Source organism: Apium graveolens, unplaced genomic scaffold (assembly GCF_009905375.1).
Source record: "Apium graveolens cultivar Ventura unplaced genomic scaffold, ASM990537v1 ctg5800, whole genome shotgun sequence".
Taxonomy (NCBI): Eukaryota; Viridiplantae; Streptophyta; class Magnoliopsida; order Apiales; family Apiaceae; genus Apium; species Apium graveolens.
Window position 1 is genome coordinate 5,698 of NW_027419105.1, and position 27,539 is coordinate 33,236.

Sequence of the window (27,539 nt, forward strand, 5' to 3'; positions counted from 1 at the left end):
AAAAATGTAATTTTCACAATTTTAAAATAATTTTTGAAATGCAGTTTATACCCGCTTTTAACAATTAAACGAAACAACGCGCGGGTGAAATTAATCCTGAAATTTTCCAAAATAATTTTAAAATTCTCAGAATATTATGAACTTAATAATATGAGCTTCGTGATTTTTGAAGAATTCTGGAATTAAATATGGATTTTACAAATAAACACAATCAGAAAATCTTTTAAGGATAAATAATTAGTGAAATATTGATTTCTCAATTTTATAAAATCCCAAAAATAATTATTGAAATTATAAAATTATAAAACCAACTTTAGAGTCATTCCAAGTATTTATGGAATTAAAACTGTAATAAAATTACTTTTACAAGCGAAACAAAACCATATAACACAATAATAAATCACAAAAATTATAACCTATTTATCAATAAATCACAGACACATAATAAACATCAACATACTGCTGCCAAATCCAATACACCTATTTTATTTAATTATTTATTCAGCTATTAAACTTTAAAATAATAATAAAATAATAGCAAATATACGAGTCGTTATATCATTTCCCCCTTAAAAAGATTTTATCCCCGGAAGCTGAGTTAGCTAAACAAATGAGGATATTTATCAAGCATGTCTGACTCTATTTCCCAAGTAGACTCTTCTACTCGAGGATTTCTCCACGGAACTTTCACTATGGAAATTGACTTAATCCTAAGGACTCTCTCTTTACGGTCTAAGATTTGGATTGGTTGTTCCACGTAGGACAAATCTGGCTGAAGCTCAATGGGTTCGTACTCTATAACTTGATTCGAATCAGGAACATAGGGCTTCAACATAGATACATGGAACACATTATGGATATGCTGTCACTGCGGCGATAACGCTGTCTCGTAGGCAACCTTTCCTACTTTCTTCAACACCTCAAATGGTCCTATAAATCTGGGGCTAAGTTTACCACTCTGGACAAATTACATTAACCCTTTCCAAGGTGATACCTTTAGTAACACTAGTGCTCCTATCTCAAAGTTCATATCCTTCATATGCAAGTCTGTATTCTTTCTCTGCCTATCTTGGGTTGCTTCTAACCTCATCCGAATCAATGCCACTGCATCTCTGGTTTGCTGAACCAACTCGGGGCCTAACACTTTCTTATCTCCTACTTCATCCCAATACAAAGGCGATCTACACATACGTCCATACAAAGCTTCGTAAGGCAGCATTCTCATGCTGGCATGGTAGCTGTTATTATAGAGAATTCAATCAAAGGTAAGTGTTCGTCCCAATTTCCTTTAAATCCAAAACACGAACTCTCAACATATCCTCTATGGTCTGAATTGTTCTCTCACTTTGACCGTCTTTCTGAGGATGATAGGCAGTGCTCATATTTAACTTAGTTCCTAAACATTCATGGAATTTGGTCCAGAACCTGGAATTGAATCTCGGGTCTCGATCTGACACTATAGACACAGGAACTCCATGCTTGGTCACTATCTCGTCCAAATATAACTTAACTAACTTTTCCAAAAAATACATTTCGTTGATCGGAAGAAAATGCGCTAACTTGGTCAACCTATCAATAATTACCCAAATAGCGTCGTGATTTGCTCTCGTCTTTGGCAATCCTACTACAAAATCCATTACAATCTATTCCCACTTCCACTGGGGAATCTCCAAAGCTTGTAACAATCCACTCGGTCGTTGATGTTCCGCTTTTACTATCTGGCACACGTGACATTTGCTAACCCAATTAGCAATATCCTTCTTCATTCCCGTCCACCAAAAGTTTTTCTTCAAGTCTTGGTACATCTTAGTGCTACCAGGGTGGATAGAAAACCTAGAGTTGTGCGTTTCGTGTAACACTTCATTCTTTAGTTCCACCACATTAGAAATCCAAATTTTAGAAGAAAATCTAAACAAAACTTGGTTATCCTTTTGGGTACACAACTCTTCTCCGGTCAATGTATCCAACTCTTGTTCCATAACTCCTTCTTGACACCTTTTGATCTTTTCTATCAACGTTGGTTGGAAGATAATCTCGTATAGTTGCTCCTGATTTCCACTTGGTACTCAAACTTCAATCTTCATCTTTTCTAAGTCTCTTGCTAGTTCGCCCGCAATTTGATCCACATTCAACTTTTCTTTCCTGCTCAAGGCATCAGCCACCACATTGGCTTTTCCTGGGTGATAATTAATTGAACAATCGTAGTCCTTGATCAATTCTAACCACCTTCTCTATCTCATGTTCAATGCCTTCTGCGTAAATATGTACTTTAAGCTCTTATGATCCGTGTAAATATCGCACTTCTCTCCATACAAGTAGTGATGCCACAACTTTAGAGCAAATACTATAGCTGCCAACTCAAGATCATGGACGGAATACTTCTGCTCGTGAGGCTTTAGTTGTCTGGAGGCATAGGCGATAACTTTGTCGTGTTGCATCAATACACAGCCTAAACCTTTCAAAGAAATATTGCTATAAATCACAAAGTTTCCCGTCTCATCTGGAAATGCTAGCACTGGAGCTGACACTAGTCTTCTTTTCAATTCCTGGAAACTTTCTTCACACTTTTCCATCCAAATGAACTTCTCATTCTTCCTGGTTAGTTTGGTTAATGAGGATGCAATCTTAGAGAAATCCTTTACAAACCTTCGGTAATATCCAGCTAATCCAAGAAAACTTCTTAATTTTGTCGGAGTCTTCGGTTGCTCCGACTTGGATACAGCTTCAATCTTTACAGGGTCTACCTTGATGCCTTTTTTACTTACCACATGTCCAAGAAACTGTACCTCTGTCAACCAAAACTCACACTTGGAGAACTTTGCATACAATTGCTTCTCTCTCAACCTCTGAAGGGCAATCCTTAGATGCGTTACGTGATCTTATGGAGTCTTTGAATGTATGAGGATGTCATCAATAAATACAATAACAAACTTATCCAAGTACTCCTTATATACTCGATTCATTAAATCCATAAAAGTCGTTGGCGCATTTGTCAATCCAAACGACATCACTAAGAACTCATAATGGCCATACCTTATTCTGAATGCAGTCTTGGGAATATCTTCGGACTTTATCTTCAGTTGGTGGTAGCCAGACCTTAAATTAATCTTTGAAAAATAACATGCCCCCTTAAGCTGATCAAATGGATCGTCGATGCGTGGAAAAAGATACTTGTTCTTTATTGTCAACTTGTTCAACTCTCTATAGTCAATGCACAATCTCATACTTCCATCCTTCTTTTTTCACGAATAACACTGGAGCGCCCTACGGAGAAACACTAGGCTGAATAACTCATTTATTCAATAGTTCCTGAAGTTGCTTGGCCAATTCTTTTATTTCCACTGGAGCCATTCTATATGGAGCTTTGGACACTGGTTCGGCTCCAGGTATCAAATCAATGGAGAACTTTATCTCTCGATCAGGTAGTAATCCTGGTAATTCCTCTGGAAAGACGTCGGGAAATTCTCTTACTATGGGAATCTCATCCAAGGTAGGGGTTTCTTTCTTCGTATCCACCACATGAGCCAAATACGCTTCACACCCTTGCCGCAATAATTTTTTTGCTTGTAATACTGGGAGGAACTTCTTGTCTTGCCTCTGCCCTTGGTAACTGATCCTCTTATTATCTGTGGTATACATAACAACTCTCTTTTTCTTGCAATCAATGTTTTCCTTATACAGAGACAACCAATCCATGCCTAAAATAACATCGAATTCTTCTAACTCAAAAGGTATTAGGTCGGCAGGGAAAGTGTATCCTGAAATCTCTATGGAGCACTTAGGACAGAATTGACTTACGGGAACTTTATCCTTATTAGCCACCTCTATGTTCAAAGGTTCATCTAAGGCTTCCAACATCAATTGCATTTTATTTACACAGTTCATAGATATAAAAGATTTGGACGCTCCCGAATCAAATAAAACGTTAACAGGTACAGAATTAAGAGAAAGCGTACCTGCAACTACATCGGAATCATGAGCCGGAGATTTCTTGGTCATCTTAAAGGTTCTAGCTCTAGCAATACTTGTTGCTGGTCCTTGGGACACGCTCCTTCCAACACTACCTTGGGTCACTGATTTGCAATTCCTAGCAATATGCCCCACTTTGCCGTAACTAAAACAAGTTACTCCTTGGGTCTCAGACTTCCACTCCGTGGAATAATGACCCTTCTGGCCACATTTAAAATAGTCGATATTTTCTCTGCACTGACCACTGTGCTTCTTTCCGCATGTCTTACAGTCGATCATCGGCTTGCTAAACCTTGTCGGGGTAGAACTAACTGAAGTGGTACTGGGCCTAGCCTGGGGGAAATTCTGTCTCCTGAACTTCCTATCATTATTCTTTCCAAACCGACGCTGAAAATTCTGACTTACTCCTCCTGATTCTGACCTAGCAGGTCCACTTTCAAACTTCCTTTTCTTCTCATCCTGCTCCTTAGCAGCTAACCTCTGGTCACTTTCTATCACTAAGGCAGCCTGAACTATTGAAGTATACGTCTTGAGTTGTAAGGCTACAACTACACTCCTTATCTCTGGCTTCAACCCTTGTTGAAACCGCTTCGCTCGCTGAGCTTCCGAACTCACATATTCTGGTGCTATACGGGCCAACTCCGTAAACTTTACTTCATACTCTGTGATACTCATGTCTCCTTGCTTCAACTTCAAAAACTCCATCTCCATCTGACTCTGGAGACAATCTGGAAAGTATTTCTCTAAGAACAGTTCTGTGAATTTGGTCCATGGGACAGGACCTTCTCCTTTTAATGCTCGTGTAGACTCCCACCAATAGTTTGAATCATTCTTCAGAAAATAACTAGCATAATCGGTCTTTAAATTTTCACTCACCTTGGTGAGTGCAAATGCCTTCTCCATTTCCTTCAACCATATCCCGGAAGCAACATGATCCACTTCACCTTTAAACTCTGGGGGTTTCACTTCCTGGAAAGACTTAAAACTAACAACCTGGTTTATCCCCCTCATCTCATGGTGTTGTTGGATTTGCAGCTGCTGCTGTTGGATTTGCTGTTGTTGTTGCTGTATGAACTGTTGTTACTGTTGTTGTTGTTGCTGCTGCAATTGTAGTTGCTGCTGCTGAAATTGCTATTGGGCCAGCTGAGTAGACTGTTGAAGCAACAAATCCATCAATTCACTCATGGAGGGATCCCCAGCAGATCCGTTATTGGGTTGAGAATTCTTCTTTAGTGGCATTTTCCTGAAACATAACAGTCATATATAAGAAAATGGATTGCTCCAAGCAGTTTATACATATGTATCAGGAGAGTGTTGCCACTAAGACAATATCCTCATCCTCGGTTTAATTGGATCCATCCTGAGTGAATGATCATAATCTAGAAATGCCAGCAATAGAAGCAATAATAATAGTAACAACAATAATAACAACGCACAAGTATATATAAAAACTGAACAACAGAATAAAGCAATTACTATACAATAACCAACAGAAATCCAACTGATACAATTGAAATCCAACTGAAAAGAAACCATCCAAATACTCATCAAAACTAGCTGTCATAGCAGCCTCCGCCTACTACAACTATCATAACATAATGTACATATATAAAGAAAACAACTACAGAACTCCTGGAAGCCAACTCTGAGCTCTGTATCTCTTTGCTGTAATCCTGGTCTAACCACTGCCACTGCCACCAATAGAACCTAACTCAAACACCAACCAGTTCACCAGGTCCTGATACTGAATGGCTCTAAGCTCTGAGTTAATAAAATGGTCAATGGATCTAGCCCTCTCAACAACAGTCTGGGTCAAAGATCGCACACGGGCATGCACATCAGGGGAAGGGGCAGGGATGCCCTGGAAAGGTCCAACTGGTATCTGGTCAAGCTGAGCAGCCAGCACCGGACTCTGCTCTCTAATGAAATATCTATCCACCGCTTGGTGAACATGTTAGGAAATCGGGGAAGAGGTACCGCTAGGGCAAAGGGAGGAACTAGAGGTCTCGAAGAGGAAAAACTAGGACCACAACCGGGAGGAAAATCCCTAACAGAAGACACAGACCTACGTACCCAGCGAGGACGGACACTAGGTCCAGGGATATCCCTCGGTACGAAGGAAGGAACTGGTGGGGGATGCATAGGAATCTCCTCAGCTACGACATCCATGGTCCTCTCGGAGTCAGAGCTATCCAAGTCTGATAGGTTCTCCCGGGATGGAGAACTAGAGACCACAATAGGCCACTGCTAACAGAATAAATATACAGGAAACACACAACAAGGTCAAGAAAATTCTATCAAAATATTAATAGATGCCAGGGTAACACTGTCGGAACCCTCGACTGACTCTAAGGGTTTTCTCCTCTATATCAATTGCTGACTCACACCTTAAGACACAATTCTATACCTTTTTAACTCAATCCCTAACCTGAATCAGGGACTTGAACCTGTAGCTCTGATACCAACTGTGACGGCCTCAACCCCGGGGTCAGGAGTTGACCTCACCAAACACAATTAACAGAAATATAAACAACAAGATTATCATTAAAATATACTAACTCGACCCCGACCAAGATCCGATCTAGGTTCAAGTATGATCCAGGCTACACATTATTACAAACCATTTATTCAAAAGTCTGACACACACTAACTTATTCAGCAACTCATCAGACCGCACGTGGCCTGATACTAACTACCTCTGAGGAGCCAGGTCCTGAAGGGGCTGAAACTCAATTCTGCCAAGGGTCGATTGGTCTTCTAGGCATTTGCGATATATATATAACAGGTTGCAAGGGTGAGCATAATCGCTCAGCAGTACCAACATATGAATAACAAGATAAAAATAGTAATATAAACAGTTATAGGAACATAACTATAATTAACATGAAATCTGTAATCTGTAAATCATTTCGAACAGCAGTATGTAAAGAAAAGCTGAGATAACTGGATATCAATGACCAGCATGCTCAAAACAAACGTAGTAGTGTGCTGCGTAAGTACCAGAGTCCAATTTTAGCATGTTATTCACATCTATAAAACCACTGTATCAAATACTTATACCCTTACAGGAATCACAAAGCCAAATCAGATACGTAACGGATATGTGAAGACAGCTGATCAGGCTATCAATACCAGACGGCTCTAACTGACATCCCATTTACCTGTTCCGGAACTCAGAGACTAGATAGGTCTCTGACCTGCTGGACTAATCGGTTATATAATACGCGCAACCGAATTAGCCTCTTACGCCACCTCAGTAGGCCTACTCTGGCCCCTATGTGTCCCATATCTGATCGTTTTATCCAGTTTTCAAAACACTTGTACCTATCTCATTTCAAAATCATTCATTTAACAACACACATGGGAAATCTAGTTCACAAATCATTTCATTCGAGATAGGTACCTTTCGAAGTTACTTTTCCCCAAAACAGGTTTAAAACAACGATTTATAATTATAAGGGATACGTAACTTAAAACGTTTTATGTTCCTTTACGAGGTTAAAATAACATTTTATTCATACGTTCTTAACCATAAAAGAATGGTTAGGGTACTTGCCTTGCAACGCTTTCAGAAACCCTAAGTAGCTTTTACGCTGACTTCGATCCTGGCGATACTCTACTGGGATCTACAATAACAGAATACCCTAGTCAGTTATACCGACATGCTTGATATCCTCGAACCCTAATAGCCCAACTTGATAACCCGACTCGTATAGTACTTATACACGTAATCACATAGTCACATAGTCCGCATACAAATAGGGGTAATACACTTCGTATTATATAGTACATTTCTCGTATTTAAAATAAATTTTTAGAAAATTTTGGCAGCAACTCTTTTGTTTATAAGCCTACCTGTTGATCACAATCGACGTCAAAATATACAACAAACAACAATCCATAATTCATAATTCCACAACACAAGTCCAAATCATTTACACACGAAATTTATTATACGACTTATTTTATTTATTTATAAAATTTAGGACGCAGAATAAATTCATCACCGCCCACCGTCCGCTCGTAAAAAGTCATCGCGGACGGCGGCAAAATTTCGCGGGTACCCGATTAATTCTCGGGTTTCCAACGTAAAACTTCGCCGATTAATCCTTAAAAATAATTTTGCGCGAATAATTAATATCATAAATATTAATCAAAATCCTGCAGAAAATTATTAAAATTATTAAAATAATCCAATTCACAATCTGTAACAAAAACAGAACAGGAATCAAACTAAACCAGCAGCCAACACGCGCGAACGCGCCACAGAACCACAAACAGGGACGCAAACACATGCGGCATCGCCGCCTTCCGCCACCACTCACACACTCACACTTAAACACACACACACACTTAAACACACACAGCATACACATATATATATATACACAAAAGTATATATATAACAAGCCAAACAGGAAATAAGGAGGTCGCCGGAGAATCCAGCCGTAAAACTCACTGGAAAGGCGAGAAACCGAGCAAACCGGGGAAAGACAGAAGAGAAGAAAGAACGAGAGGAAAGAAGGATGAGAGATAGCGAAGAGAAAGAGATCGAAAGATTTTGACGAGAGAGAGAGACTGAGATTTGCAGTCGAACCCGATAGAAACAAAGAGGGAACCAACCACAACTACACGTATCCTGAAAAGATGGATACGTGTTAACTTCTTTTTATTAGAAGTTAACACATGTCCCGGAATACTCGAGTACTGAATATGTATCCCGAATACTGAAATTAACGAACCAAGTCACCTTTTAAAATAATTCGATAAATCATAATAATAGTTTTAAAATGTCTGAAATATCCCGAGTACATAAAAACGTAATTTTTACAATTTTAAAATAATTTCTGAAATGTATTTTATACCCGCTTTTAACAATTAAACGAAACAACGCACGGGTGAAATTAATCCCGAAAATTTCTAAAATAATTTTAAAATTCTCAAAATATTATGAATTTAATAAAATATGAGTTTCGTGATTTTTAAAGAATTCTGAAATTAAATATGGATTTTACAAATAAACACAATCAGAAAATTATTTAAGGATAAATATTTAGTGAAATATTGATTTCTCAATTTTATAAAATCCCAAAAATAATTATTGAAATTATAAAATTATGAAACCAATTTTATAGTGAATCTAAATATTTATGAAATTAAAACTGTAATAAAATCATTTTTACAAGCGAAACAAAACCATATAACTCAATAATAAATCACAAAAATTCCAACTTATTTACCAATAAATCACAGACACATAATAAACATCAACACACTGCTGCCAAATCCAATACACCTATTTTATTTAATTATTTATTCAATTATTACACTTTAAAATAATAATAAAATAATAGCAAATATATGAGTCGTTATAACTAGTGTGCGGATGGATTCAATGGATGGATGATTTCTTTAAGACAATTAGGTTGTCTGTTTTAGTTAATGGATCCCCTACTTCAGAATTTAAGATGTCAAATGGAGTAAGGCAGGGAGATCCTTTATCACCTATGCTCTTCAATCTTGCTGGAGAGGTTATAAATAAGTTACTTATCAAGGCTAATGAGATTGGATTGATTGAGGGTGTGCAGTTGAGTAAAGGGATTAAGTATATCACACACTTGCAATTTGCTGATGATACTATAGTGTTCTTACAAGTAAATGCAAAATCAATTTGGGGAATTAAGAAAGTGCTTCAATGCTTTCAGTTGCTTTCTGGATTGAGAATCATTTTTTAAAAGTTACATATATTCTTGTCATATGCCAGAAAGAGACTTGAATTATTTTGCTAAGTTATTGGGTTGTAAAGTTGGTTCCTGGCCTTTAGTTTTTTTAGGGAGTCAAATTGGTATTAGTCCAAGGAAAGTTGTCTTCTGGAAACCTCTTATAGAGAAATTTAAAGAAAAGCTAGCAAGTTGAAGGAGGGATAGTTTAAATCAGGCTGGCAGGTTGTCCTAGGTCAAATCAACCATTAACAGCCTTCCAACCTATTCATTTGCCTTATATAAAGTCCCATTGGGAGTTTTTCATCAATTAGAGAATATTATAAGGGACTTCTTCTGGGGAAGTCAGTCGGGGTTGGAGGAAACAAATTACAGGAAGATGCACTTGAAGGCTTGGAATGACTTATGTAAGTCAAAGAAAAACGGTGGTTTGGGTTTAGCTTCCCTACAGCAGAGAAATATGGTACTTCTGTGTAAATGGTGGTATAAATGGCAAGCAGATAGGAAGGTGGGTTGGAATGTATGCGTTAGGGATAAGTATAACTGTTGTAAGGGAGAAGGATTAGAAAGTTTGAATGATCAAGGAGCTAGCTCAGTTATAGTGCAAGACATTCAAAAAGCAGTCTCTAAGTTTGCTGAGACTGGCTATTTGAGTTGTAGTAATTTAAAATGGATAATTGTTAATGGAGAATCAGCTCTGTTTTGGGAGGATTTATGGTTTCAAGATAGGCCTCTTGTGGATAAGTTTACTAAATTGTATAGTATCTCCAAGTTGAAGCAAAAGGAGGTAAGCATTTTTAAAACTCTTTGGGATTATTATGATAGGAGTGGGGAAGTTTTTTGGTCTAGACAGTTAAGAAGCTGGGAAATGGAGGAGTTAAATGAGTTAAGTCTGATAGTTGATTCATTGCAATTGGTTGTTGGTAGAGATAAATTGGTTTGGGTACCAGTTGGGATTCCTACAGCACTAGGATGGCTTATGAATTGCTAAGTCAAGAGGGTTCTAGTCATTATAATGCTCACTGGGATCTTTTATGGAAGTGTAAGGTGCCTGAAATAGTTAAGTTAATTATTTGGAAAGTTCAGTCCAGAATTGTCCCAACTAGATTGTGGTTAGCTCATAGAATAAAGAACTTTAATGATAGTAAGGAATGTACATTGTGTGGGCAGGAACAAGAGGATAAAGAGCATCTTTTTTGGAAATGCATGTTTTCCAAAAAACTTTGATTGCTTATATTAGGTTGGTGGGGGTTAGTTTCCAGGGTATATATTGAGGATCTGGAGACTATGTGGAGGTCCATAAGTATCTTTCAAGAGGTATCAAAGCAGTTTGGTCCGGTGTACTAATAGCTACATTGAGGACTATTTGGTTGCATAGGAACCTATGTATTTTTTAACACGGAGATCCAAATCATATGCAAGTTTTTACTATGATTCAAAGTAGAGCTATGGAGTGGGGTCTAGCTAATGGTACCATCAGCAAAAAAGAGAATTTCATGGTGGTGTTATAATCCTATGGGGGTTGTAACAGCAAGTGAGAAAGATTTATGGTGGGAGCTGATCAATAAGAATAATTTCCACATTGTGGCTTTTATAGATGGTAGCTTTAGAGAAGATCCTAAAGGCAAAACTATGGCTGGTATTAGTGGAATAGTTTATTCTTCTTCTAGAGAAGTTCTGTTGCAGTTTTCCGGTACAGCTTCAGCCAATAGTGCATTTGAGGTGGAATGTTGTGCATTAGAAATGTTACTATTGCTACAGATAGATAGAACTTGGGCAAAGAGTCACATTTTAGTTTTTTCAGATAATATGAAGGTGGTTAAGCAGGTGGAAACTGATGCTCTTCATGTGAAACTTTGGGGGGGGATTCAGTTGAATGTGCAGTTAAGGCATATCAGTAGAATGTGGAATGGAATGGTAGACAGATTTGCAAAAAAAGGTGCTCATTTAAATAAATTAGAGATTATTAAATAATGAATTAGTGGTACATTTTTTAGGAGTATTATAGTGGTATATCTTCAGCTAATAGATTGTAGAGGAATCATTACTTGAGTATAGAGTCTTAATGATAGCTTAGGGGTTTCTTGGGGAAATGAAAAGTTTAAGATTCCCTCTTGGAAGTGCAAACGATTTCTTGGAAGTTTAGTTTTGGGGGATGTAGAGTCATAATGATTTTTTTAGGGAGTTCATCTGGCAGTAGTATATATAGAGGGTTCCAGTTTGCATTACACTCACTCACTTAAATCGGTTCAGTTTATATCTAATTAGTTGTGAGCAGAGAGCTTTTTCAAGGGTTTTTCTTATAATTTCTCAAAAAAGGAAGTTCAAATGGAGGAAGAGAATGTAAACGTTAATTCTAGGTGGATGATGCCCAACAAGGGAGTTATCAAGTGTAATGTGCATAGCTTCTTCTCCCAAGAAGCTTTGCCAAATGGGAGGCATTCTGGCATTGGGGCTGTCTTTCGGAATTCTGTAAGGGTTATCTTGCACATGACTGGGGGATCTTTAGGGTTCGAGGATCAGAGAGAAAATGAGTTACATGCTCTTTTGGAAGGCTTGAAGAAGGCATACTATAAAACTACAAGAAGATCATTTTGGAGACGGATCATGTTGATGCATATTGGGATGTTTACAATTCTATTGTGGTAGGAGGGAGACCTCAATATGAGCATGTGTTGTGGAAACTTAATCAGAGGAAGGTAGACAAAAATTACAAGTGTGAGTTGAGGTTGGTTGATAGGGAGGCCAATGAGCTTGCTGCATATATTGCTGTTATGGGGCAATTCATTGGAATATCATGGTTATAATTGAGGAAGACATTGGAAGGGTTGAGGAGTTCTGGTACTTGGATATGGGTCTGGGACAGAGATTTAGGGCAGTTAGGAAGAGTGATTTTGAGCCTGCTATTCTGGTGGATGAGGTTTATCATCCTTAGGAGGAGGAGCTGTCTCGGGATGCTGAGATCAATGAAGGTCAGAATCAGGGGTTTGGTTTAGGTCTGCAGGATGAGGAGGCTGATGCTTTGGGGAATGCTGGAGGTGAGGACTTAGCTGGTCTAGAAATTGTGGTGGGCTTGTCGGCTGTCGGAGCTCAGGAAGATGCTGGTATTGGTCCTGGTGTTATGCTGGGTTTGGCTAAAGAAATGGAACTCTGAAGTTACAGCTGAGGATCTGCATGGCTTGGAGACAAGGAAGGAGGTCGAAGAAGGCTGATGGGTAGTTCATCAGTCGCTTATTTAGTTTTTTAATAATTAATTAAGTTAAGTTTAAGTTTATGTTTTGTTTAAGTGGTCCATTGATATGCTAGTTTTGTGATAAATAAGTTTAGTGGTGAATGTTTGGGTTGTTTTGTGTCCCATTTTATTTGGGTTTGTAATGAAGGATGGTTTGGGTTTGTGCACTATAATATTTGTTGTTCAAAAAAAATTTGAATAAAATGAATTCAATATATGTTGGTGAAAAAAAAATTACTTGAGTACTTATTCTTTAGTCTCCCAATTCCGGTGCTTATTTTTCCGAAATAAAATTGAGTCGAACTGATTTTTAGTTTTACAACCTTGACTAGTGAGATTGTGAAACAATTTGAAAAACATAAGCCAACCCCATTAATATTAGTATATAATTTTGATTATTTGTTTAAACAAATTTCAAGATTTTTTTTTTGTTTTCATTTAAACATATGACGATAAATACATAGTAATATAAAATACTTATTTATCACTTAAGCAGTATCTTTTTCCCTGGAGGGTAAAATTAAGGGAAATTACCTAAAATATCTATTTTTTTAAAGTTATTTTTAAAAGTACAATTTTTTAAGTTCCATTTTCAAAACTACTATTTCCAACCTCTACAACCTATTATGCAATGTAATTTCAAATTTTAAAAATATTGATTTTAAGGTTGCATTAGTTACTTTTCAAGTTTGCAACCGAATAACTTTAAAATCAACTTCGAAAAAAAATAAAATAAAAATTGCATAGCATTTTGCAGAAATTGCAAATCATATTTTTAAAAATGAAATTAAAAAATTGTATTTTTGAAAATAAGTTTTAAAATGACAATATTTTCAAAATATTAGTGTAAACCTAAAATAGCTGGGGGAAAAAAAGATTAGTGTATGTATGGGAGCTCAAGTATGTTTTGTTCTGTTCGGCTCACACAAATACCAAACATTTAGTTTCGAAATACCAATCCCGCTCTTCGCCAAAACTGTAACAAGAAATCCATTTTACACTATAATTCAGTAAAACAGAATTTAATTTATGATGAGTAACCTCGAAAGAAGCTCAAAAGGACGCGGAAACTAAATAGGTGATGACATGCATTGAATAAGATTTAACAAAACTAAATATAATAATATACTGAAATATGTATTATATAAGAAATAATTGTTTAGAGCCTCACAGTTTATGCCTTTACGGCCACAAAATTCGTTCCCTCAAAACTACTGCTCTTGAAAGTTACTGCAGTGACGGTATACAGTCGGATTAAACAGTAAGCATTGAAGGATGCAGTAAAGAGAGCACTAATTACATTACAGATGGGTCTAACAATATCACACTAACCTTTAAGCTTACAAACAATCTCCAGATTCTAATTAAAGTAATAAAGCTTTCTTCTACGGCCCAGGAGAAAAAGGTATTAATAAATGGGCTCTTCCAAATCAGAACACTTGCATGCATTCTTGATGGTTGTGGATTTTACTTCTAAAAAATCTTACGTTCGGAATAGAAGTAAATGCTTCCAATCAATTCAATTGTCCAATACGCATCAGGAAGCAACCTTGAAACTCTTGGCTGCAGACAATTAGTCGCACTTGATATTTCGGTAAATCCTCCTTACAAAAAGATTGGAGCCCAAGTAACCAACAGCTCCTGAATAATTGACGCAGACACATAATAACAAAGTCAATTACATATAGAAAATGATGATACTGTGTGAATGGTTATGTTGTAATTACTTTCCAAAAAAAAAAAAGTAATCCCACAGGTTGCCAACAAACTCTCTCCAAACAGCAGCATATATCCATAATGTCGTCGTGCTACAGCTTTCTAACAATATTTAAGATAGCATGCCATCTAATAATTCACATGTTATTTTAGGGGACTTCACCCGACTAAACTTCTCTCGCTCTCCCATTTAATGTTTATTACCAACAAGACTATCAATCTTAGCAATTAGAACATCAGCAAAAATGATACTTAATTCAGTTACATAATAAGATAGAACTAGGAAAGTATAAACTCACCGCATAGAATTCCTAAACCAAGGCAGAACATCAAAGTATATCCGAAGTAGAAGCTGGTTTGGAAGAATCCTGACATCTTAGTCTTTACTGAGAAATAATATATTGAATACAAGTACACATAAACAGCTGTGGAAGCAGCTGAGAAGAACGAAGTCCACTGCCAATGGTAATTTTCAGCATTCAACAAGAAATATGTTCCCACAATTGTCACACATACGGTCACGATTAGAAGGATCAGAAAGACCAGCAGCATAAAACCATAGACATAATACACCTGTATATTTAAGGAAAGAAAATTGTTCAATTGAAGGGCAGGCTTAGAAAAATCCTACCCAGGAGATAAGATAATATTAAATATTGTAAAAGCTATATATTGTCAAGTTATCAGTGGTTTCACACTCCAGAGCTAATTCCGGCCTTTCATATAATTACTATTTAAAATGTTTAGAGAAGGTACAGGAGTACTAAGTTGGTGCTGGACCCTGTTTAGTGTAAAAAAAAGGATTTATACTGTTTCTTTAAACGAGGAGAATATCTATTATGTATTGTGAACATGAGACTAAAAAATATCTATCTGGTTAGTAAAAAAATGTATGGGAACTGTTCTTATTACCTTGTAGTTCCAGAAAGAAGTGAAAACAAAATACATCTCAATGAATATGCTGCCAAAGGGTAGAAGTCCTCCCATAACTGACACCACAGATGGCGTGAGATACCACTTCTTCTCAGGAATTGGGCGAGGAATTGTCTTCACACGACATGGATTGTTTGGAGCACCACTCCAATTCCTCCCAAAAACTGTACCAAGAAGAGCCAGAGGGAAGGAGATAAATCCCCAAATCACAAAAACCACCACCATTGTGCCAAAGGGAATAGCTGCCAAAGACCCATAGAATATAGCAACTGTATTTAGAGCGAAACCAATCCCGAAGCACAAAAATGGAAATAGAGACGCCGTCAAAATCATCGACTTAATCCAGTTCTTCCCTGTCAAAGTAGCATGAGAAGTTGATACAAGTTAAAGTGTTAGGCATATAAGCCTTATGTAAAATTAACAGATAAAACAAGAGAAGTCATACCCCCCATCCGTGAATACATCCCGCCACTTACATAACCAGAAATAATTGAGGTGAAAGCATAACACAGTATAAAGGTTGTAACAATTGCTCCTCTCCTGGGACAAGTAAAACATTGGCATAAAAGTTGAGAAACTGACAGAATGAAAATAGAAAAGAAATCAGAGAAGGTAGATATCAGGGAACAAATTTATGTCTTCTACACTAAAAAAATTGAGTGAGACGCAACTATGAAGACAAGATATATGAGGACGTATCATGGATAGAACCTGAACCATGATTGCAATATTTAACAACAAAACATAATAAACAAGAGTTTCTGGACATTTACACATTCTTTTCCTTGGTATTGGTTGCATTTAGTTCTATGGTCAAATAGTAAAGTTTCCTTTATATTCCGCTATAAGACTTCTTTTCTTTGAGAGTTTTTTTTCATGCTTATTTTTGTAGACTCCAATGTTTGATTTATCTAATACAAATGATTCATATTTGTTTGAGCTGGAACAATACACCAATTATAACCAATCTATGGCCTGCTTCCTACATCTACACTTACATGAAAGGTACAAGTGTACAACACCCTACCAACCCTTCTTGAAGGATTCAAGGTTCCTCTTCTTGAAGCCATGGATGGTAAACCATATGTCCCAACGCCCTAGTACCCTACCAACCCTTTGACCCTTATTGTCACCAAATAACTCTAAGTTTCACTACAACAAGCCGCTAACTCACAGTATGCTATTAATGTCATACCACTTCAACAAGCCCCTCCCTCAGTCGACTCAATGCCCTATACACATTGTATGAGATAAACCCGTGATTGTTTTTCAAGTAATCATACATACCCGATATATAATGTACCAACTATGGCAACCAAGATAACAAGTAGAACCAGCATAGCCAGCTGAGCCCCTGTACCAACCACAGCAGAGAGTAACACCAAACTGCGTGGAGGCCTAAAAACATCACCGTGAACAAGTTTCCAACCAGACTCTTCACTTACATCTCTTTCCTGTTAACATGGTAAATAATAAATGGTATAGAAACAGGAAAAGCAAACTATACTCGGCAATAGCATTGACTTACCAAACTTTCTAAATCATCATCTTCACGAGCATATTTAGCATAGTCATTTCTAAGAGTTCGCATTAATATCATTGATACCAGACCCGTGAGGAAGATAACCATCATAAACGAATTGAAAATAGAGAACCAATGGATCTGCAAAAAGCCAATTAAAATTTGCAATCGATTTAACAAAATAACATTGTATCTAATTTCAAATATTAGAGAACGCCTTAAATGGATGATGATAAGTCTTAACATTCACCTGATGCTCGAAAAATGGGTAATCTAGGTATACATCGAAACGATGAGCAAAAGTGACATTAGTCGGTTCCCATTTTACTGAATATGTCAAGTCCAATGTTTTTCCTGCTTCCAGTGGCTTTGGGTTCTCCTGGGTCAGATTAACATGAATAATCTGCAAGAAGAAAACCATGGTTTAGATAAGAAGAAACAGAAAAAAGTGTAGAAGAACTCTGGGGTCAGCGGCTACAAACCTGATCTTTGTTATACTGTACAATGATATTCTTATGTGTGTAGACAACATGCTTGTTATCACTGTTCCTATCAGGATGTAGCTCACCAACAAAGCCTAGATTTTCACGAATATCACAAGTTAAAGCACAAAAACCCAAAACAGAACATCAAGAGGTATATTAAAAAGAGTTACAGGATAGCATACCCCATAGTGGCAGATCATCTGAGCTTGTATTCACACCATGTCAAAGAACAAGAGATTGATATCAGAAGAGAGGAAAGTGAGTTACAAGGTTAGGTAAAAAAGACAAACTAACGCAATTAACCAGACCAGTATAAATTTAGATAATCACTATCAGCACAACACTGATTCATACAAAGCGGTAATAGACTATTAGTACAGAAAAGATTACGGGCCTACATCGATGGTAAAATGTCTAAAGTCTAAACAAAACGCTCCTTGTACAGAAAAGAATTACAGGCCTGTGTGGTAAAATGTCTAAATGAATCACACCTATTTAAGTTGTTGACTATACTTGCATATATTTTCATTCTTTTTACAGAGGTAGCTGTATAACATATTTGATATTTTGCAGGACTTGTAGGACAGTTGCACCCTTCAGATTAGATAGTCATCCATGATCCAACTATAATGCAACAAATAATAATATGCTTAAAATAACTTTCTGCTTGTTTTGCTGTTTTCGAGCAGCCCAAATAAGTGATGCACTACACACGAATTTTCATGAATGTGTTCCTATATGATTGCTAGTCTACAACTGGCTCTTTTAGTAACACAACTTTATGATACACTACTTAAGCAGCTAAAAGAGTATGGATCACATAACACACCTATGAAAAATTCAAACCAATAGCTATTTTCAATAGCATCCTTAAACTGTTTGACCTTAGCTTCATCTAGCTCGAGTTTACAGATGGTACTCTTGTCCACATTTTCTGTAATAGACAGCATCAAAGACATTAGAAAAACCTCGAAAATAAAAACTACATAGAATCCCTGTCACTTGAAATGTATTTTTTTTAAAAAAATTACTTTGAAACTTTAAGCTGATCTGGCTATCAATAAGTTCATTTCCACCCAAAACTTCTCCCAGACCACCCCACTTGTGACCAGCATGACCAGATGGATGGCAAAATGGCAGGCTGTAATAATTGTATGTCTCTTGGGGATTATTGTACGGCCCAACCTTGTTCACCCATAGTGTTACAGAGTCATCTGCTTGATACTGCAAAGAATATAAATGTGGCATCAACAGAGGGTATATGTATGCCAGCACTAATGTTGACAGAAGTTTAAAAAAAATTGGGAACAGGATACTGTCACAGAAGGAAAGAATGATTCCCTGAATAGTGTCAACACACCCTATCATTATTGTATCTTCAATGTAAGCCTTAGATGTACATGTCAATAAAACAAATCTATGCTACTGAAGCACTCCATTAATATTTAACTTTAACAAATTGATAGCCAGACAAAACTGAATTATGAAATAAAAAGTCAAAACTCCCGCCTCATTATAGAGAGACTGAAAACTTCGGAAGAAAAAACATTTCACTGGAACCCAAATGACCGATCATGAATGAAAAATGAAAAAGATAATCCTAGACACCTTTGAGACTGATGCCAAAGTCCCCTGCCACTTCCTATAAAATTGCAAGCTGTTCCCATGTAAATTTATATCATCAACAAATATTGTGTGGAACCAAAGTGCTGCCATTAGAATTAAGAAATTTTAATGTTTTTTTTATCAACTAAACCATAGAAAATGATGAATATGTACATTCTGCAATAAATACGACACCAATTAAAACATGAATAATTTGGCTGAAAACATAACAAAGTCGGGTAGTGAGTGATTCACACAGCTCAAACGATGAAGTTTTAAACCTTGGCGGTGTAATATTCATAGCAGAGGTGTTGCATGCATGAGTGAAAGAATATAATAATAAGATATTCACTATATAGCTTTGTTTTAGAAAAACAGATTTAGGTAATTTCATAAATTTAAAGGTAGTTTGGAACTCCCTTAAAAAGATTGATCCACTTCTCTGACAAGTCGTAGAAATGAGAAATATATATTAACCTTGTGAAAGAACTTGTCTTTCTGGAATGCGTGCCTTAAATGAACTCATTTCTACGAATTCTACAGTTACATTAGCAGACACTTAACTAAAGCTAAGGAAAACGAGTTTTAGGGCGGACGTAAATTCAACATATAAATAACCAAAGTTGTGAAATGTGTGTTGAATTACTAATCTAAAAAACTAAATGCTAAGAAAGCTGAGATCTAAATGTACGCAACAATACAACACAACAACAAAATGCAAACAAACACAATTACACAACAGCTGATACGCATATACATAAAAAAGATGGGATCTGAATTGAAAATTAGGGTTTGAGTGAATGGAAAAAGGGACCTTGTGATCGGACTCGGAAGCGGAGACCGGCGACACGATGACGTGGAGGGTAAGGAAGAGGAGGAGTGATCGGAGAAAGGTCCGCATCGGAATCGCCGGCGGTGAAATAGATCTAACGGTGGGAAGAGAGAAAATTGGGGGGGTTTCTTTGTATGTTCGATTTGGTCGAGTATCGTGTGTATTAATGGAGTTATGTCTTTTTTTATTACGGGAACAAGACTTTCTCCAGTTTTTTATTTTTTTAATTTACATACCGTCAAAACATTAAATTATGGGGAGATGAAATGAAAAAAAAATATCACTTCCTTTTTTCTTTCTTTTTTGAGAAAAATATCACTTTTTTTATTCACATGACAATAATACAATTTTTTAATTTTGGTCACAAATACAATCATGATATGTATTTTAAAAGATTCTACAAATACTTTTGAGGCGGATCTAGGATCTCTAAAATTCTTCATACGTATAAGAAATTGTTATTTACAAATTAAATGACGGTTAAACTGAAATAGAAACACAAGACATAAAAATTTCAGGTGATTTATTTTTCAACTTGCTCTCTGAATTATATATTGAAAAAATAATCTATTTCACAGCTTCCTTTTACAGTATTTCTCTCAAAAATAGTGCTCTCAACTAAATTATATGAAAAACTTTATTTTATTATTTCTTCGAGAAGACATTGTTATATTTTGGTTTATATAAAACCAAGTTACAATCTTTACTAGTCAATTCGACGCACGGTCTTCTAAGTCCAGTAAAATTGCTTCCGCATTTTTTCCCGTGAAACTTGATAAATAAGGGTATATTTTATCTTGATGTATTACTTTGAATAATCCTCCAATTTATCATGCATGAAAATAGAATATTTCTTCTTCTTCAAAATTCAAGATCACATGCATATTTTGTCTTGACTTCCATTTTCAAACTGAGATCTTTAATTAATCCATGGACTTTGTCAGATATGATATATGTGCTATATCAAGTCACTGTCAATTGTTCTTTGTTATTTTAGCCATTGATAGTGTAATCTTATCAGTAGTTGATGAGTTTATGCATTTAGTCGTTGATAGTCTATTTTTCTTAGTCGTTGATGACTCGCTTCATTTAGACAGAATTACATGACATTTCATATTTACAATTAATCATCCTATTATATTTATCCATTGAGTCAACTATAACCACATAATGAATAATACATCAATGACTATTTATTGAGATTTACATTAAAATACTACAAAAACTTTTTTTTATAATAAATATTATAAAAACTTGATAAGCTGCTCTGTCAACGGCTATCAGACAATGATAGTTAGCCGTTGACAACTACATCTACTTAATAAATAATTATGTTATATATTTTGTTTATCATTAAAAATATATGTGATTTCTAACAAAAATACCGGCTCGGTACTACATAATATTAGTGTGTGCACAGACTCTCAACGGTTGGTGAAAGAATTTGATAAGTTCAAGATTCTTGGTGATAGCAATTTCATGGCTCGACGTATTTTATAAAAGTTAAATCTCTATATTCAGTGCTTAATTAAGTATGGTAGAATTATTACACATCAACATATAATTCAACAATGAACCCCACGAATTGGCAGGGACGTAATCTACTCGCAAATATAATAAATGGGTTCGCATAAAGAAAGTGTCCCAGCCTAGCCCATTTTATATTTATCACTCATGATACATAATAATAAGTATTTATTTATTGTAGTTAATTAGAGATTTGGCAAGGTGATATTTTATATTATTTCAAATTTAGAGATTAGTGGTGTACTAAAATGATAATAAACCATATTTTCATTGTTCTGCAACTAGCTTAATAATTTTCAATTTTATTATTTAATTATATAGCTTTACAACCTGTATGATGCACGGGTCTTCTTTAATATCTTTATATTATTTAAAATTATAATAAAAAAAATTGGATCATTACCGTATTAGTATATTTATAAATAATAATATAAATATTTGTTGTTGGCGGGATCCGAACCTGAATCTTGGGTAATGTATAAATAATAAATATAAATATTTGTTGTTGGTGGGATTCGAACCTGAGAGCTTTATTAGTATATATATAATAATCTAAATATTTGTTGTTGGCGGAGTTCGAACCTGAGAGGTTGAGTGGTGTATATTCTTTTAGTATTTGAATGTAACGGTCCTCATCACTTGATTAAAAAGATCAAACGATCATAAATGGGGATAACTAAAGCAACCAAAAAAGGCATACCAAATTATAACCGATTCCAGTTATTATAGTATAGTATAGATTTTATAACAAATTAGCTTTGTATTAGATAAATTTTAATATTTTATTATAGAAAAAGAAAATTGAAATTTTAAAAGGAAAGAGAGAATAACCATATCCAAGTTCAAAAATATATATTCAAAATAATTTACTGAATTTATAGATTAATCATTATTTATATTTAGTTTGATTTGTATTGGTTAAATTTAGTATTTTATTACATATAAAAATTATGAAATTGAAAGAGTTAATGGAAGAAAAATTTATAGGTGCAATAAAAAAAATTATTGGGTTTTGAGTTTTAATTGTTTGGTCACTATCTTGAATTTTAAAAATTAGAATTTTACAATTTTATTGTTCATAGGAAACTCACGAAAAAATGATTAATTTATTGATGGTTTAAAAACTTTTATCAAACTAAAACATGAATTCAATTCAATTTGAAACACATTTGGATACTTGGTTTAAACTATTAAAACATAGAATATTCATTCATATAATTTAATGATTTTAATCTGTTTATTTCGAAATCTAATAGTTTTTATTTATTTTGTCATACTATACCGTGATGATCAAAATTCCGGGGAAAAAAAGCTCTCGTACACATATCATATATATAAATATAATTATATGGATAAGTAAAATAAAATTTGAAGCATATTCTCGTAAAGTAAATATTATTTTTTTTGCAAAATTATAAATTTCCATGGATAAAAATCAAGAATACACACTCCGGAGGGACACGGTTTTCTTCATTCATCAAAATATATCATCTAACTAAAAAGAAAGCAGATACTTTCAGAAACTTAGATAATATCGCTTCAATGTTCGAGCAGTTAACCCACAAAAAAGATAAACCCCACAAGAGAAAAAACTCAATAGGAAAAAAACTCAAGAGGGTAAAAAGAGTACCCACTAAAATACATTATATACAAAAACTAAGAATAAACAAGTGTCTGATGGCTACGGAGAGTCTTTGATTCCATCAAAATTGTCTTGTAATCTGAGATCTTAGTTGATAATTGAGCTTAAAAGTTTGATATGAGAGCCCCCATTAAATCTCTTTCAACCACCCTGAAAATAATAACAAATGAAATAAAGAATAATATAAAAAATAATAAATATATATATATGATTATTAAAAAATATTATAAGAAACAAATGTACACACAATATATAAAAAGAAAAGAATAAAATAAAATCTAACAAAGAAAATCTTTAGCTAGATACAAACAAGCCAAATAAATTGGCACACGATTTCCTGTAAAAAGCCAAAATTATGTACTCAAATACTTGACCTATAAAAGGTACAAATATAAAGCCTTCTGTTAGATATATTTGATAATGTCATGGCTAATGTGATTTATATTTAGTTTTCAGATCTTACTTAAACAGGATAAATCAGTACTTACTAGAAGTCAGGACTTAAGGATATCAGTAATTATATTATCAGGAGATAATCATCAGAAGATGGATATCAGAACTTAAGTATTGAAGGACGTTCAGATAAGGAAGGCAGCTGGTTAAAGGAAAGAGGATCGAGACAAACATAAGAAGAGATATGCATGAAGAAGGAATTCTATGAAGAATAGAATACTTGGAAGAAAAGTTATCTGATTGATATATTTTAGGAAACAGAATTATATTCCATATCAATTAGCGATTATCTTGTAACTGTGTAGTATATAAACACAGACATAGGGTTTACACTAAAAGTGTTATAATAATTAAGAAGATTATTCATTGTAACCCTAGCAGCTCTCGTGATATTTGTTCATCACTGAGAGAGAACAGTTCCATACTGTAACAAAGTGTATTGTTTCAATAAAGTTTATTTTCTGTTACTTGAGTTATTAAAGTTCGATTTGATTGTGCTATATACTGTATTCATCCCCTCTACAGTGTGTGTGACCTAACAAGTGGTATCAGAGCTTATCTGTTAACACACAAACAGTTTAAGATCCAAACACAATCATGTCTGAAGCAGAAACTCCAACTAAGCCCACCAAAGCTGAAGAACCTCCAAAGACACAAATTTAAAGCCGATATGAGACTATTAGAGTTCCCATATTGAGACCATCTGAATATGCCATATGGAAAGTGAGGATGACCATGTTTCTGGAAGCTACAGATCCAGAATATCTTGATAGAATCAAGGAAGGGCCTCACAAACCAACCAAGCTCGCTGTTGCAGTTGCAGGTGAAGCAGCAAAGTCTGTACCAAAGGAGAAGAGTGATTACACTGTTGAAGATATCGCATCAATTGCTAAGGATGCTAAGGTACGACACTTACTGCATAGTGCTATTGATAATGTAATGTCAAACAGGGTAATAAACTGCAAGACTGCAAAGGAGATATGGGATGCCTTGGAAACAAGATGTCAGAGAACGGATACGATTAAGAAGAACAGGAAGACAATACTCACTCAAGAGTATGAACACTTTGACTCAAAGGCTAATGAGTAATTGACTGATTTATATGATAGATTTGTCAAACTCTTGAATGATTTGTCACTGGTTAATAAGGAGTATGATCTTGAAGATTCAAACCTTAAATTCCTGTTAGCTCTTCCTGAATGCTGGGATTTGAAGGCAACAACAATAAGAGACAACTATAATCTTGATGAAACAACTCTTGATGAAATTTATGGAATGCTCAAGACTCATGAACTTGAGATGGAATAAAGAAGCAAGAGGAAAGGAGGAAAGTCAAGGACAGTTGCTCTTAAGGCTGAAGAAAAATCCCTCAAGGCAGTTACCTCGAGGAAAGATAAGGGTAAAGCTCTCTTCACAAAGTCTGATACTAAGTCATCAAGTTCTGAAAGTGATGATGACTCAGAATCTGAAAGCTTGCCTGAGACAGATGATGATGAAGCTGTGTGCTCTTATGGTGAAAGGGATCACAAAGATTGCATACAGGAAGTTCAGGAAGGGAAAGAAGTTTTCCAGGAAAGGCACAAGTTCTGATAAGAAGAATTTCAGAAAATCTGAGGGCAGAGAAGGAAAGTCTGACAGAGGAGATTATACAAATGTCAAATGCTACAACTGTGGTGAGAAAGGCCACATATCTCCTGATTGCAAGAAAGTGAAGAGTGACAAAGGCAAGGCTCTTGTCACAAAGAAGAAAAGATGGACAGACACCTCAGATTCTGAAAGTGAGGAGAATTATGCCTTGATGGCAAATGCTGATAAGGCAAGTGCTGAAAGCAGTTCTGAAGCTGCTGAATTAAAGGTACCTCAAACTATTTATGCCTTTCATACTGATGATATTAATGAATTGAGAAGATATCTTAAAACCATGTTTATTAGTTATAGAGATCAAACTTTAACATGTGAAAGATTAACTTCTGAAAATCTTGCTTGCAAAAAGAGGAATGATTATTTAGAAAAAGAGTTAGTCATGTTCCATCAAACTCAGAAAGATAGAGATGATGCTTTCTATGTTGGGGATGAAGTGCTTAAAATGAATGAATCTCTAAAAGTTGAGTTAGAAAAGGAAAGAGAGATTATCAGGACTTGGACTAACTCTGGCAGAACAACTCAGAATTTGTTAAGTAGTGAAAACTGGAAAGAGGGCTTAGGTTATGGAGAGGATAAGAATGATAAAGGAACTGTAGATATTAAGCCTGTAGTTGTTAAACAAAAGCCAAAGTTAAAACCTGTTAAGTTTGTAGCTGTAAAGTCTGATAATGAGAAATCAGAAGTTAAAAAGGAATTAACTTCTGACAAACTAAAACAGGAAAAGACAACTAAAGTAAACGTAGGCTTAATGACTAAGAAGCAGCTTAAGCATAAGCTGAAAGATGTTAAGAATGCAAACAAGGTAAAATCACCTAGGAAAAATAGGAATGGAAAGGAAGGTGTGAATAAAAGCAATAATTATAAGCCTGTTCCTGAGGCTCCTAGGAAAACGTGTCATAACTGTGGAAGTTCTAACCATCTGGCTTCTTTTCGCAGGAAGAATAAGAACATAAACTCCTTACCTTCAAAGTCAAGAGTTAAGAGTCAGTCTGTTAGATATAAGCCACAAAATCCTTGTTTTCATTGTGGTAGTTTATGACATTCCATTTATACTTGTAAGGAATATCATAGTTTGTACTATGTTTATTATCAAATAAAACCTTCTTTAAAGAAAGTTACCATTGTTCCTTCTAGTGTAAGTTCTGATTCAAAGTCTGATAGTGTAAATTCTGATAAGAAAAATGTTAACATAAACTCTGATGCTAAATCTGCTGCATATGTTAACAGACTTAATAAGGCCAAAGGATCCAAGCATGTCTAGGTCCTTAAAACTAATCATTAATGGTCTTTGTGATTGCAGGGCAACAGGAAAAACATCATAGTTCTGGACAGTGGATGTTCAGGACATATGACTGGAAATAAAACCCTGCTATCAGACTTTGTGGAGAAGGCTGGCCCAAGTGTTTCTTATGGAGATGGCAACATTGGAAAAACATTGGGATATGGCAATATCAATCTTGGGAATGTCATCATTAAAGAAGTAGCTCTGGTCTCAGGACTTAAACACAATCTGCTGAGTGTCAGTCAAATCTGTGACAGAGGTTATCATGTGGATTTCTTTGAAGAATACTGTGAAGTTGTAAGTAAATCTACAGGCAAAGTTGTTCTGAAAGGATACAGGCGTGGTAACATTTATGAAGCCAAGCTTTCAACAGGTACTCATTGTTCTGCAATCTGTCTGATGAGTAGAGCATCAATTGAAGAAAGTTGGAATTGGCACAAGAAACTCTCTCATTTAAATTTCAACAATATAAATGAACTAGTCAAGAAAGATCTTATGAGAGGACTACCAAAGTCAGTATTTGCTCCTGATGGCCTTTGTGATTCTTGTCAGAAGGCTAAACAAAGGAAATCCTTATTCAAGAGCAAGACTGAATCATCAATTCTTGAGCCTTATCACCTTCTACATGTTGATCTATTTGGTCCAGTAAATGTCATGTCTATTGCAAAGAATAAATATGTTATGGTCATAGTGGATGAGTTCACCAGATACACATGGGTGTATTTCTTGCACACAAAAAGTGAAACTGCATCTCTCTTGATTGATCATATCAAGCAACTGGATAAATTGGTCAAAGACTCAGTGAAGATAATAAGAAGTGATAATGGTACTGAGTTCAAGAATTTGATAATGGAAGAGTTCTGCAAAAACCATGGAATCAAACAGGAATTCTCTGCTCCTGGAACTCCACAGCAAAATGGAGTTGTTGAAAGGAAGAATAGAACTCTCATTGAGCTGCACGTACAATGCTTGATTGA

The 27,539-nt window shown here is 35.5% G+C and overlaps 3 protein-coding genes across 3 annotated transcripts; 1 reads left to right on the top strand and 2 right to left on the bottom strand.

The window, feature by feature from the left end:
* Positions 1-3,291: 3,291 nt before the first annotated feature.
* On the bottom strand, positions 3,292-3,999 carry LOC141702844 (uncharacterized). The gene is made up of 2 exons (XM_074506457.1): positions 3,957-3,999; positions 3,292-3,698 (listed from the first exon to the last, which is right to left on the bottom strand). Exons 1-2 carry the CDS (start codon positions 3,997-3,999, stop codon positions 3,292-3,294), a joined length of 450 nt encoding a protein of 149 aa, XP_074362558.1.
* A 5,369-nt stretch (positions 4,000-9,368) lies between these two features.
* On the top strand, positions 9,369-9,704 carry LOC141702843 (putative mitochondrial protein AtMg01250). Its single transcript, XM_074506456.1, has one exon. The coding sequence runs from the start codon at positions 9,369-9,371 to the stop codon at positions 9,702-9,704; it is 336 nt and encodes a 111-aa protein (XP_074362557.1).
* Positions 9,705-14,033: 4,329 nt separating this feature from the next.
* On the bottom strand, positions 14,034-20,193 carry LOC141702842 (transmembrane 9 superfamily member 1). Its single transcript, XM_074506455.1, has 12 exons — positions 19,997-20,193; positions 18,609-18,801; positions 18,407-18,511; positions 17,760-17,777; positions 17,575-17,669; positions 17,343-17,495; positions 17,099-17,233; positions 16,858-17,024; positions 16,016-16,110; positions 15,550-15,923; positions 14,937-15,210; positions 14,034-14,562 (listed from the first exon to the last, which is right to left on the bottom strand). Exons 1-12 carry the CDS (start codon positions 20,081-20,083, stop codon positions 14,495-14,497), a joined length of 1,764 nt encoding a protein of 587 aa, XP_074362556.1. The 5' UTR covers positions 20,084-20,193; the 3' UTR covers positions 14,034-14,494.
* Positions 20,194-27,539: the final 7,346 nt, after the last annotated feature.